Source organism: Grus americana, chromosome 10, assembly GCF_028858705.1.
Source record: "Grus americana isolate bGruAme1 chromosome 10, bGruAme1.mat, whole genome shotgun sequence".
Taxonomy (NCBI): domain Eukaryota; kingdom Metazoa; phylum Chordata; class Aves; order Gruiformes; family Gruidae; genus Grus; species Grus americana.
In genome coordinates, this window is record NC_072861.1 from 20,722,344 (window position 1) to 20,734,930 (window position 12,587).

The window sequence follows — 12,587 nt, forward strand, 5'->3', positions numbered from 1 at the left end:
GTTGAGATGTATAAAGCTCTGGTTGAAAGTGCTGGAGAAGTACAGTATTTATGAGACTGTTAGGAGGTGAATGAAATGTGACTGAAGCAAGGCTAATAAACACGAGAATTGCTTTGGAAATGCTGCACACACCTTGCTTCTTCAGAAGTTCTGCAGGTGCCAGTCTCATGTAAGCCCTTCCCTTCCCTGGTTCCTGCAGCAGGAGGTTGAGTGTGGCAGGCTGCCGCAGAGCGTGTGTGTCTGGGTATGTGTGAGCTTTCACATCACCCTTTGGAAACCACCTGCAGGAGCAATTGGGGAACTCACTGTCCCTTTTAGTTTCATGTCCCTATTGGAAAGTACTTTCAGATATTATCACTTTCTTTTACCAGGCAACTGAGTGCTGAGGTTTACCCCTCTTTTTTTAATTGTGTGCAGTAAATATTCCACTATAAAAAATTGGCCCCCTTCATTTGTTGCCAGGGTGCATTGACATTGCACTGTGCATGAGTAATGAACAGGTACTTTTTCCTGACCCCTCTTTTCTATTCTTACTGCAGGAACTGTGGACATGGGTGGCAAACAGTCCACAGTCGGTGAAGTCTCCATAATTCAGACACCTGTGACAGAAAGCATTCAGGATGCTTACAAAGCTGGAGACACCAGTAAGGCCCAAGAGTTGATAAGGTTGTCATGTGAAGAGACTGCACTGCAAGTGGAAAAGGTAGGGTTAGGTTACTACTCTTTCTCAAATTTTATTGGGAAAGAAACCAAAATGCCAAGCTGCTGTCTTGCATAATTTCTCATGCAGAAAATCTATTCAGTTATATTTGGTATGCTGGTGCTACAGGGTCCCAGACATGACTGGTTGTGTGGGGCACTTAAGAAACATATGCTCAGGGACAGTATTTGCCCTTGAAAGCGCTGATCAGAAGGGTGAGGCAGACCACAGGGAACAGCGTATGTAGGAACAGGAGGCTGTACAAGGAGGGCCCCTCGTGCTGTGGTCACTAAAACAGAGAAATACATTTTTCCCCATAAAAATGAAGCAGTTTATAGACTTAGCAAAAACCATATTCCCCAATCAGTACAAAGATGTTTAATGGCCCCCTGGGAAGATTTTGCTGCTTGCATTTGGAGCTGTATCCTCTGCACCAGCTTCTGCATGGCTCTGCCTTCAGAGCCCTCGTTTTGCATGGAGCTTATCTTAGTGTTTTGGGATAGTACCTGCGTGTCAAGTCCAGCCATGTTGGCCATCTCCACAATAGGAAACACTACACCTTGTAGCAAAGCTGTGCTAATGTTTTTTCTGGTGGTCTATGAAAAATGGATTTATGCTCACCATTCTGTGCCTTGGGCACTTTTGTGGTAAAGCCATAGAAAAAACTATAAAGCAAACCCCAACAAATTAATATAATTAATATATCAACACCAATGATTATAATGGCTACTAGTGTTTATGACATTCTCAGTTAACCAGAGTGGGTATGCTTTTGCATGGGCACAAATAAATACATAGTTCTAGAAATGCTCTCTTTCTCTGCCCACTCCCTTTACAGACAGTTTATTTTACTGTATTTTCTTTACCAGTGTCAGCTTTTAGGTATTGCAGCAGCGTACGGAGATCTGCAGGCGGTGAGGTATTTACTGAAGGAAGCACTAGTGGTGTTACCAACAGAACCTAATGATGACAATGCAGCTGTGGTGGCTGCGTATTTTGGACATAAGGATATTGTGAAAGAGCTGCTTGATTCCTTGCATGGTAAGTCTATTGCATTGCCTCTGCCTGTCCTCAAGCTTTTTGGTAGCTGTGTGCTATAGCTTCAAGCAGGCATTTATTTATTTTTTTTCATATTCCTTCAAAGGGGAGTGACTTAGTCATGGGAAAGTGCGTGGAGGGATCTAATCTCTGCTGTGTTTGAAGAAAACTTCCCCCATGGGGGGAAAAACACATGCATAAAATATTCCATGTTTGCAAATGGGAAGTGGAGGAAGATGCCATTTAGACAATTCATTCCCATCAGCCCTCACATCTGGGTAACGTCCCAGACCCCACAGAGAAATTAAGGGATTTTCAGGAAACAGCGTCATCCCACTCTGCTGATCCAGCAGACACAGTGGTGCTGGGAGTGAGAGTGCAGCATGACTGTCTGGCGAGTAATAGTTTGGTGCACAGCTGGCAGCGTGCCCTCTGCTCTCTCATTGGCCTTTTGATTTGACTTTCAGGGGAATTCCTTATTTAGAATCATCATTATATTTTAGTTACGTTTTATTTTAAAAATTATTTTATAGCAGAACAAAGATATATTTAGAGCCAGACACAATTCTTAAGGCAGCTGCGGGGGCAGGGGAAAGAGCATTACTCTGAGTCAGGACCAGGAACTGTGTTTGGGTCCCCTCTTGCTCTCTTAGGACACTGTGGGCATGGCAGCTGCTTCTCACTGGGACCCTCTGTGGAGTCAGGGCCCGGCAGTCCTGCGCAGCAGCCAGGGCGAATCACTGTCTTGACCTCAAACACTGCAGGAACTGCAACAGCTAAGCTAGGCCTCTGCAATATTTGACCTGAATATGGCTCAGCTCCTTCCTGGAGCTATATACTTACCAGTGACCTCAACGAGAACAGGAATAACCTGTTGGGAAACCTGCTTATTTGATGTTTTTGAACTGCTAGAGCACTAATAAACAAAAGAAAAGTTCCAGTTTGGGGGATGCAATTAGGCATAGTATTTCCTTCAGCCAGAAAGGAGGCTGACAACTCTGGTTTTGTAAACCTATTAGCAAAAATTAAATTATATTAATGTAATACTCTCAGTAATGAAAAGTGACTTAAGTAGTTTCTGGAAACTTAGCTCAGTTTAGAACTGACCAAATTCCCCTTGCTTCAGGGGGTCAGGGGAGGTGGTCTATACAAACAGCAGCTTTCAGAAGTTTTTATGCAGGACTTTCCATTTATTTCCCTGGGAAGTTACTTAGAAACCAATCACAGGGCTTAGGACTAAATTGCATGAATTTGCAATTTGGCTAATGCACTGCAGTGATTCTCTCTGGCTCAGTGTGAACTTCTGTGTCTTACAGCTGAAGTGGAGCCCATTTTTTGCAGCATGCGGGCGAGCAATTTAGTCAAGTTGTTTAGAGTTCAAAGAGCAATGTAATTTCTATATGGAGAAACTGCAAAAAAAGTTGACATGTAAACTTGGGCTGGTGGATGTTTCTGTAAGGGGATTTCAAAGGGGATGTGAATTTGTTAAGTAAATGGAGGTGATACTGTGAATTGGGGAAGATTTGAGGACTGCTTACTGTTAGCAGAAATAATCCTGTCACAGGCATTTAGTTACCTGCGCAGAATTATGCACACCTAGAGGAAAGCAATGTTTTACAAGCAAAACATTAATTTAGCAAAAAAAGCAGTTTGGGGATAACTAACACATTAGCAAATTCATGCAGAAATCAGAACATGGTATTTTAGTTTTTGGCCTTAAATTACATTTGTCTAGCTTTACTATGAATTGATAGTAAAGAATTCACCCAAAATGAAACATTTCAAGGAGAAATTAAATTTTTTGTGGGAGACTTTAGCTTCCAGTGAAAACAAACTAAAAGAATTATTTTGTGTTGTCTGAAACATTTATTTTTATTTTATTCATCCAGTAGCATGAAAAGTCAGCTGGTTTTCCCCATTCTTTGTATCCCCTCTCATGAACTTGGAAGAAGTGGCCTATCTTGGATGTTTGGATCTAACATCTGTTGGATCAGGCCTGTTGTCTCTGGATGCAAAGGCAGTCCTGGTCATTCTTTGCCACCTCTGCTTGGGATTACATGTTTGATTTTTCTGCCGGCAACCTACCAGCCATTCTTGAAACCTTCCACTGTTGCCAGCTTATGCATGATTAGATCAAGGACAGTCAAAAAAGTTCGCCCATTAACTGGGTAGGTAATGAAGAACAGTTAAACAAAGCTGAAAAAATTGTGCCTGACCAGCTTAGGGCTCTTCCGTAACACACTTTTGCAGTGCAGTCTGCTCCTTTATCTTCGGGGGCTTCACCCTATACCCTTTCCATAGCCATTATTTATGGATGACTCTTGCCCAGTGGCATCGACTAAGTCAAATGCCGTATCTTTTCGGTAGGTCCTAGTACTTGCCAACAACTCCTGAACTGGATGCTGGCCATAGCCTGCCAGCAGGGACATTTGGACATAGTAAAACTCCTAATTCGTGCGTACAGTGCTGACCCAGAGAGCTGTGCAGTCAGGAGGAATGAGTTTCCGGTTCTTATACGGTTGCCCCTGTATGCTGCTATAAAGGCAGGTATGTATTTGCATGCTTCAGAACTTTGCCCCTTTTCTGCAATGACTTTTAAACCGAGTTGTTCCCATCTAGGAAGATATCAGTGTGGACTGACTTGCCTGGAATTGTTCTGGATTTCCAGTGGGGTAAATTAAAATAAAATTGGCTCTGAGTCTTTTGCCTTAGCCAAATTTAAGTCAGGGACTTCCTAAGGCAGATCACTGTAAATGCTGAGAGGCTGAACTTTCCTCTTATAACTCCTAGGGAAAAGACCCTTCAAAATTAGAAATCTTGCAAGTAAAAGCATTATTGTTATGGACACTCTGGCACACATGCTTGATTTAGGCTGAATAATTTACACTTCAAAGCACAGCTGTGTGTATAGTTTAATAAGACAGGGGAAAAAGAGAAAAAAGAGCAAGCCTGTGCCAGTGCTTTTATATAGTGTCTTTGCTGTCTCAGTTTGACCAAACTAAATCCTATCACTGGAGGAAACAGTCTTTATACAGTTCAGTTCCCTTTTTGCACACCCCCATGGTTTTTTTTCAGAAGTTCTGTTTTAGGATTTCTGTTCAGCTCCTTGTTGATTCATTTACATGAGAAGAAGAGAACAGACAATCTGTCTTTTCTCTAAAGGGAATGAAGATGTAGCCGTGTTTTTATTACGGAATGGAGCTTTCTTTTGTTCCTACATCCTGATGGACAGTCCTGAATCGAGCAAACACCTTCTGAGGAAGTATTTCATTGAGACGAGCCCACTACCAGGTAGTGCTCCAGCAAAACCAGTAAGTAGCCACTTACCTGTCTGAAGAGACATTCTTTTAAAGGAGCATCATGTTAATAATTGATATTTGTTTTTGCATACCATGTGGCTGGTGATTCTTCTCAGCTAAGAGCCTTGTTGTTTGCTGCCCATTTAGAGAACAAGTGGCTTTCATGCCAGTGCTGAATTGCAAGGTGTAAAACATTAGGCCTTTAAATGGCATTATTGTAGAAGACACTGTGTGTGGCAGCTTCAGCTTGGCAATTTTAACATCAGCATGTGAACCAGGCATATACTGTGGAAAGGAAACATTGACTTTGTGCTCAAAGTCTTCCAGAGAAATAAGTATCACCACAGGCTTCCTCTGACACCCAGGATCATCACTTTGTTTAGGTTTCTGTTGTGCATTTTGGTTGCAAGGTAACACCATGAGCTCTGTGCTGTCCTGGAATGTTAGCATGGCACAAACCTAAGCATGTAAACGCTTCTCTTCCCCTGCGTCTGTTCAGATACAGCATGTACAAATAGGCTCATGTGGCTTTTTGTTAACGTGGAGCATGGGTAGAGCTAGCTGACATCTGCTCAAAATATATTCTTCCCTACTCCAGATCCTCATGAGTAAAAGATGGCTGGTAGCCTTTACTGCTGCTTGCTCAGGACAGATCCGGCTTTCTGGAGCAGCATGGAGAGTATCATCTGTGATCAGATCCTATTAGTTGAGCTGAAATGTTTTTTGATGGGACACAGAGGCCAACAGAAAGCAATTGAAGCCATTTTAGGTTGACAAGAACTCTGTTCACTACTTAGCCACTGACAGCCTTTTGACAATTTTGATAATTCATTTGCATCTATATTTCTTCCTCTGTAAAATGGAGAGATTTAAACTCCTCATGTCTCACAGCTGTTGTAAAGCTTAATACATGGTGGTGATGCTTTGAGATCTACAGATGAGTGGCATTGTTTTCATGCAGGGTATTACTGCATTTCATCATTATCACGTATCTTTGTATAACTAGGCTATATTCTTCATTCTTGTAATCTCTGTTGTTCAAGTCTCCTTTATTCAGAACTGAAAAATGTCTCATAGCACACACTGGTACTGCTTTATAGGGAAGCACATAGTATTTCATATTACTTCTACTTTTATCCATCAATCTAGTTATCAGGTATTTTTTGGTTTTCCCCTCAGTATGTAGATTAACCAACACTGAATCAGAGCATCACAGCCCTGAGCTTTCAATAGTTACAGTTTTCATCAGGTCATAAACATTTTGCAATAAAAAATTGTGAGGGGAAATTTTTTGATCAAGGCTCCATCTGTGTGAATCCCATTGCCAGTTGAGTATCTGTTTGCTCAGCTCGTAACATTGTGGGGTGTTAATTCTGCTTTGGTGTTAAGTAAAAATAAGCAGAGAGGTTTTCATAGTGTTAGGAACTTCTACATTCTCTATTTTCCTGCCAAAACCCTGTCTCACTGGATTCCTGACAATACTGTAAATGTTAGGGACTACAGTCCACATAGGTGAGCATGACTTCATTAGGTTCAATCAGCAGATTTAGAGCCCTCCCTGTGGCATTCTTAGTTTTGTTGACAGGTAAATAAAAGGAAACTACATCCTAGATGTTTCTGGATAAGAGTTGATAAAACTACGTGCCTTTTAGAAGGGGAAAAAATCCAAGTAACTGGATAATTCAGCTTGAATAAACTTGGAATAAATGTTTGAATCACAGGGAAGAGGTCTGTTTTCCATGTGAACTTGCTGGCAATATTTAACTTAGCTGCTGTAAAAATGACTCAGCTTTGCTGTTGTCACACCCTGAGTGAAGAAGAGAGCAGTCAGCTAATTACCAGAAGGGCCTGGTTTAAAAAAAAGAAAAAGCAAAAAAGAAGAAAAAAAGCCCGAAAAAAACAGATGCAGAAACTTGACCTTGATTCTTCTAATAGCTGTTTATTTTTAATATGTTTGCTTATTTAATGCTTTGTCTTTGAATTCATTTTTGGCAGACTGGGCCAAATTCAGAAAGATTTGTCCTAGTTTGTCTGCAGAGCTCCAGTCTCTGGGAAGTGATAGTCACACATCCGGATAATTTTTTTAAAACATGACTGCAAACAAGCTGCCTCAGTGCTTTCTTCATATCTCTTAAGGTTCAAAAATGTAAGTCTCCTTGTGTAAGTGCTGTGGTGCATTTTGCACCGAGAGGAAGCAAAAAAGGATTGTGCGGAGACTGCGATGTGTATGGCAGCCAGCTGGATGTCAGAAAGTCACTCCTCTTGGACAGACCAGACCGAGCACCGATCCTTTCACAGTGAGCCCAGAACTTCAAAAGGGTTTGTCCCATCTGTGCTCTCTTTAAGTGAAAACACTGCATAGTTGACCTCCAGTTGATTTCACAGTAGTGAATGCTACCAGCTATGCATAAAATGTGGTTGCAGAGCTCAGTTGAGCTGCCACACCTTCCAGGCAGCCATTGCACTGTGCATAGTGCTGCCCTTGCTGAGACAAGAGGAGTTACATTTCATTTTTCTAATATCTGTTTCTCTTCTTTTTTTTTTTTTTCTTCCCTGGTGTAAATTTATGCCCACAGCAAACCACTGTCTTGCTAAAGAGAGGAAGTGCTCCATTTTTACAGGAACAGGTAACAAATGCCAGAAAGACCCCCCTGCAGTAAAGTGGCTGGGCACAGATTCTAGACTTCAATAGGTGTAATCAGCATGGAGATACACATAACTTTCCAGTGTGTGCAGTGTTAAATATACTTTTTTCCCCATTACAGACCAGAAAAGAGCTTAAATTGGCTGGAGCACCTCTCCTATGAGGACAGGCTGAGAGAGTTGGGGTTGTTCATCCTGGAGAAAAGAAGGCTCCAGGGAGACCTAATTGCAGCCTTCCAGTGCCTGAAGGGGCTACAGGAAAACTGGTGAGGGACTGTTTATGAGGGAGTGTAGTGACAGGACAAGGGGGAATGGGTTTAAGCTGAAGGAGGGTCGATTTAGATTAGATGTGAGAAAGAAATTCTTTACTGTTAGAGTGGTGAGGCACTGGAACAGGTTGCCCAGAGAGGTTGTGGAGGCCCCATCCCTGGAAGTGTTCAAGGCCAGGTTGGATGAGGCTTTGGGCAACCTGGGCTAGTGGAGAGTGTCCCTGCCCATGGCAGGGGGGTTGGAACCAGATGATCTTTAAGGTCCCTTCCAACCCAAACCATTCTATGATTCTATGATTTTCCCAAGGAAATGTTTTGCCAAGAATTTTATACACAAGCATATAAATCTATGTGTATGTGTGTGATCTTCCTCTCATTTTTTTTATCCACTGCATGGCTAATCTCAGTTACATCACCATTGGTACAGAAATCTGCAGCAGTTCCACTCTGGATTCACAGCAGCATTATTGATGGAGGAATTAGATCAGTGTCCTCAGAATATCCTGTCTACGGCAAGAGCAAGGTTCTGTTGGGGCATGTCATGTCAGTTAGGAGGAATGCACAACAGCCTTTTTTAATCACCTTACCAAAAAGTCTCAAACCTAAGTAACTATTTTTTTTATTTGTAGTTCATTGTTTGCCCAAGAGCAGTGGAGTTTCTTGCTTTTGCACAGTTTCCAGTCTCTTGTCTTCCTCAGTGCATCCCCTGACATCACTGCAGTAGATTTCCATTTAGTTTTCAGGACTCATATTGAGAAATTCTTTCCTCGGCAGGAGAGGGGAGTCTACAGAGGTTTTCCTTGCCCTTCTGAAGAGCAGTAAGCTGCCCAAGAGTCAGGCTGTGCCTGGGAGCTGACAGCCTCTCTCATTTGAGCACAGAGCTCACCAGCCAGTGCCAAGTGGAGAAGCGTTGAGCTGATCATTGGCCTGTGCAAGTGCAGCATCACAGACCTTTGGCATCAAAGAAATGGGCTTTTCTGGGAAGATAGTGGAGATGATGAAGTATGAGTTGGGGAGGAAATCCCCCCTCTTCGTGTCATTGCTGTTAGGCTTTCTTTCACTTAATTGCGTTTTCACCGCAGAGTGCTGAGCAAAGTGAATCCCTAATGTAACTCCACTGACATCAGGGTACGAGCACCAAGGTGAATTTGTCCCACTGTCCCCAAGTCAGGTGAAGGGGCTTGGCTGATCCTCCAGTTTGCAGCAGTCAGGCAGAAGAGACACTGTCAGTCCCAGGCTCTGGGTGAGGAGGAGGACTTGGTGCAAGGAGATTCAGAAAGCTACCTAGCAGATGGGGGACACCTATACTGCAGCATTCATAGCAGGTTTTGGATTTCACAATCTGGTCTGTGGTTTTAGAAGTCACTATCTGAATTCTGCAGGTATCTTTCTATCACATTAAGTACCCTGAGGCCATGGCTCTGCATTTTTGAGGTAAATGATATACAGCAATCTAAATGCAAAATAGAGATGAGTATCAGTCTGAAATGAGACGCATGGTCCTGCTTGCACCCGCTAAAAGCAGGCTATAGATATTATTACTGCATTCATCAGTGTACTCAAGGACAAGTACTTTTTTTATACTGGAATAAGAGCCTGGGCCTGCTGTAAAGAGCATCATCTTGAAACAGAGCAGGAACTGAGAGAGGGGATAAGCACCATCAGTTCTTTTTTCTGATTTTTTTTTATTTGCAGTTTTGTTGGGAGCCGTTTAATTAAGCAGGAAGAGAAAAGAGGGAGTTGAAGTCCGTAGTGCATTTTTACTCCTGGCTTCCCTGAGAGAAGGGGAAATGCTACTGTCCCATTATATGGACTGGCAAACAGAGTCTGGGTAGCCAGAGACAGTGAGAGGTGTCACACAAGAAATCTGGGGCTCTGGAGTCTGAATTCAGGATCGCAACCACGAGAGCCTGCTTTCTTCTGTGAGGAGGAAACCTAAGGAGCAAGTCAGCGCTCCCGGCTTTTGTTCCCATCACTGCCAGAGTTTCAAAACCCTGTATGGTTTATGTGCATCCTCTATGTGACTTAAAGACCTGTGGATAGTCTTTTGCATGGAACATTTGGCCAGGTTTTTGGCTGTAATTCTCAATATTCTTGCTTCCGGTTGTTTGGGTAAAATATGTGAATAATTCAAGGCGTTGGATGCTCTGGTCATGGATGTCAGTAAAAGGCTGCTTCAGCCACTGCCTGAGATCTCTGTGAAGGGCGTTGCTGTTCCCTTCTGCTGGCAGATAGCAAGCTGTAAAGGGAAATAGAGGAAAGAGCGTGGCTGATCTCCATGGCTTCATTTTTGAGGTTTAGACTCCCTCTGAGCAAGGGCTTTGTGATGGTTACAGGAGATAATTGATAGGTCTGATAGGCTGAGACGAATCCACCTTTCTGTAACCCTTAGCAGTTGCATACCCCATGTCTTGACAATGATATGGGTAAGCAGGAAGCCCCTTCCTTACTAGCAGTTAATTTTTAAGACAATAGACATGTCTGGAACTGCTGCTTAAAAGCTTGGATTTTCCGCTATTCATTCTGGTTTAACTCCTCCGCCCCCATTTTGGCTGACTGTCAGCATAACTTTTGAAAAAAAATTGCATTCCTGGAAAGAAAGGATCAGGATGGAGTATGCATTGCCAGCCAATGTTGGTTGTTAAAATGTCTAATTCCCTGTTAAAGCATTTCTCACATATCTAGGCAGACTGTGCTTGTATTGTACTTTCAGCAGCTGGATCTTTGTTACACCTTTCTCGTCTAGCCTGAAGAGACCATTCCTATTAAAAATCTTCATAAAGCATGTGTAGTTGGGGATCAGGCCTTTTCTTAACTCTTTCCTAAGAGCGGTATGTGATTTTGCTAATGCAGAGCATGTTATTTTATCCAGATAGGAGTATGATGGGGGTTTTTCTGTATGAGCGGAAGTCATGGTGTATATTTAATTGTCCTGGCATAAAAAGGCTTTTGCTGGCATCACTATAAACCACACTATGGTATAAACAACATCAGTAAAAAAATTTCATTGCTGATTAAGTTGTATTTCTATCAGGGACAAATTTAGCTGATCTAGGATGGAGCTATAGCGATGCCGCCCTCCTCTCCGCAGCCATCGCTTCTCCCTACTCTTGCATCAGTACTGTTGTAAGTTGGCTTTTGGTGACCTCGACTGGAAGCTAAACCAGCTGAAAATTCTCTTTCTAAAATAGAGAGCAATAATGTTATAAGACAGGGTAGTGCCCTGAACGTGCATGTAAGTAGCCAGACAGATATCAATACTTCTTGAAGTTCTCGTTTGTAGTGTAGAGCTGGTTTCCTGCATTACTTGGATTTAGAGATCTGGCTCCTGTTCTGAGCTCTTGGGGCAATTAAAGGAGCCATAAAAAATAGTCAAGTGTCTCAGCACAAATGTGCTTTTCCCTAGTGAGATTTCCTCCTGCTGGGAAGATCTTCCAGTCCCTTAGCATCAATACCACATCCCTACATCTCTCCTGCAGTGCAGGGTGGCTAGGGATGGAAAAGGGAATCTGACCTGTGTGTTTATACTCTCTATTACTGTAAATCACAACTGAGAGCTGTCCAGTGATGTAAACAAGCGCAGCCTTGGGCTGTTACAGCTGAAAAGAAAATTACAGAGAACTACATGCAGAATTTAAAACAAAGAGTTTGTAAGCAGGAAGCTGATAAATATACAGACTTGGAAAATCTAACAGTAAAGCAGAATATGTTTAGTGCCAGTGTGAAAGCTTTGCAGTGTAACTCCCATGAGGTACTGTATATTTTGCAGTAGCAGTGGATACTCTGCTAAATTTGACTTCTTGTTGCTACTGGCTTGCTGTGTTTTATATGGATGCCTTATGGCATGGCGGTGAATGGCTCCTTAGACAAACAGCTTGTGCTCTCTGCCTTGGTTTCCCCAGTGATACAATGGGCGTAGTATTTCCATTCATATTTGCAGGGCTGTCCTGAGGCTTCACTAGTGAACATTTGAAAACCACTATGTCTACGCTAAGTGTTGCTACTGTTAACTTCTAAAAAGTGCAACTGTTTTACTGCTTACCCTTTATTCCATTCTCCTAAACATTTGAACTGTGTGATCTTCATTACTTGGAGTTCTGAGTCTCAAATAAGCATTTGAGATAAACCTTTGTTTCCCTTTTCTTTCTCTCCCTTCCCAAAATATATTCCTTTTCATTTTAAATTTGGGGTTAAAAATCTTAAGTGCTAAATACTGGGAATTGGAAAGCAAATGAAATTTGCTGTCGGGTCCTTGCTGCCTCCTGGTGGAGAATTAATGATCACTTCATTGATGCTGTCTTTGGGATGAGTTAGATCAAAAACACTGAGCTTATGAAAATGTTTTGGGACTAACATTTTAAAAATGTGTATTTTGGAACATAGATCTCATTGGAATGCAATGAGGTGATCTTGAAAATGAAGCTTTGGGTTGTTCATTTGCATTGATGATCATTATGTGTTCATGTTTTCTTCTGTCCAAGCTGGAGCCTGAAATAACTTGTTATGCCTTTTCACAACAGCTTCTGGGTTTTTTTTCCGAAAGAGGATAAAACAACTTCCTCGTCTTACTGTCAAAAACAGCAGAATGTTATCTACAAAGAAGGCAACTGCCAAAATCATGTTTCTCAGAAACTATCT

At 42.2% G+C, this 12,587-nt stretch overlaps 1 protein-coding gene across 10 annotated transcripts in view; it reads left to right on the forward strand.

The window, feature by feature from the left end:
• Positions 1–12,587, forward strand: part of LRRK1 (leucine rich repeat kinase 1) — an 81,243-nt gene that overhangs the window by 21,541 nt on the left and 47,115 nt on the right. For 6 of the 10 annotated variants that reach the window (XM_054836859.1, XM_054836854.1, XM_054836853.1 and 3 more), the window contains 4 exons: positions 540–703; positions 1,570–1,741; positions 4,106–4,285; positions 4,901–5,049. The exons of 1 other annotated variant lie outside the window; for it this stretch is intronic. In XM_054836859.1, coding sequence (XP_054692834.1) covers positions 551–703; positions 1,570–1,741; positions 4,106–4,285; positions 4,901–5,049 — 654 coding nt within the window. In that variant the 5' untranslated portion in view covers positions 540–550. Of the gene's footprint in view, positions 1–539; positions 704–1,569; positions 1,742–3,794; positions 3,907–4,105; positions 4,286–4,900; positions 5,050–12,587 lie in introns of those variants that run through there. 3 more of the 10 variants (XM_054836860.1, XM_054836862.1, XM_054836863.1) reach the window with 3 other exon arrangements.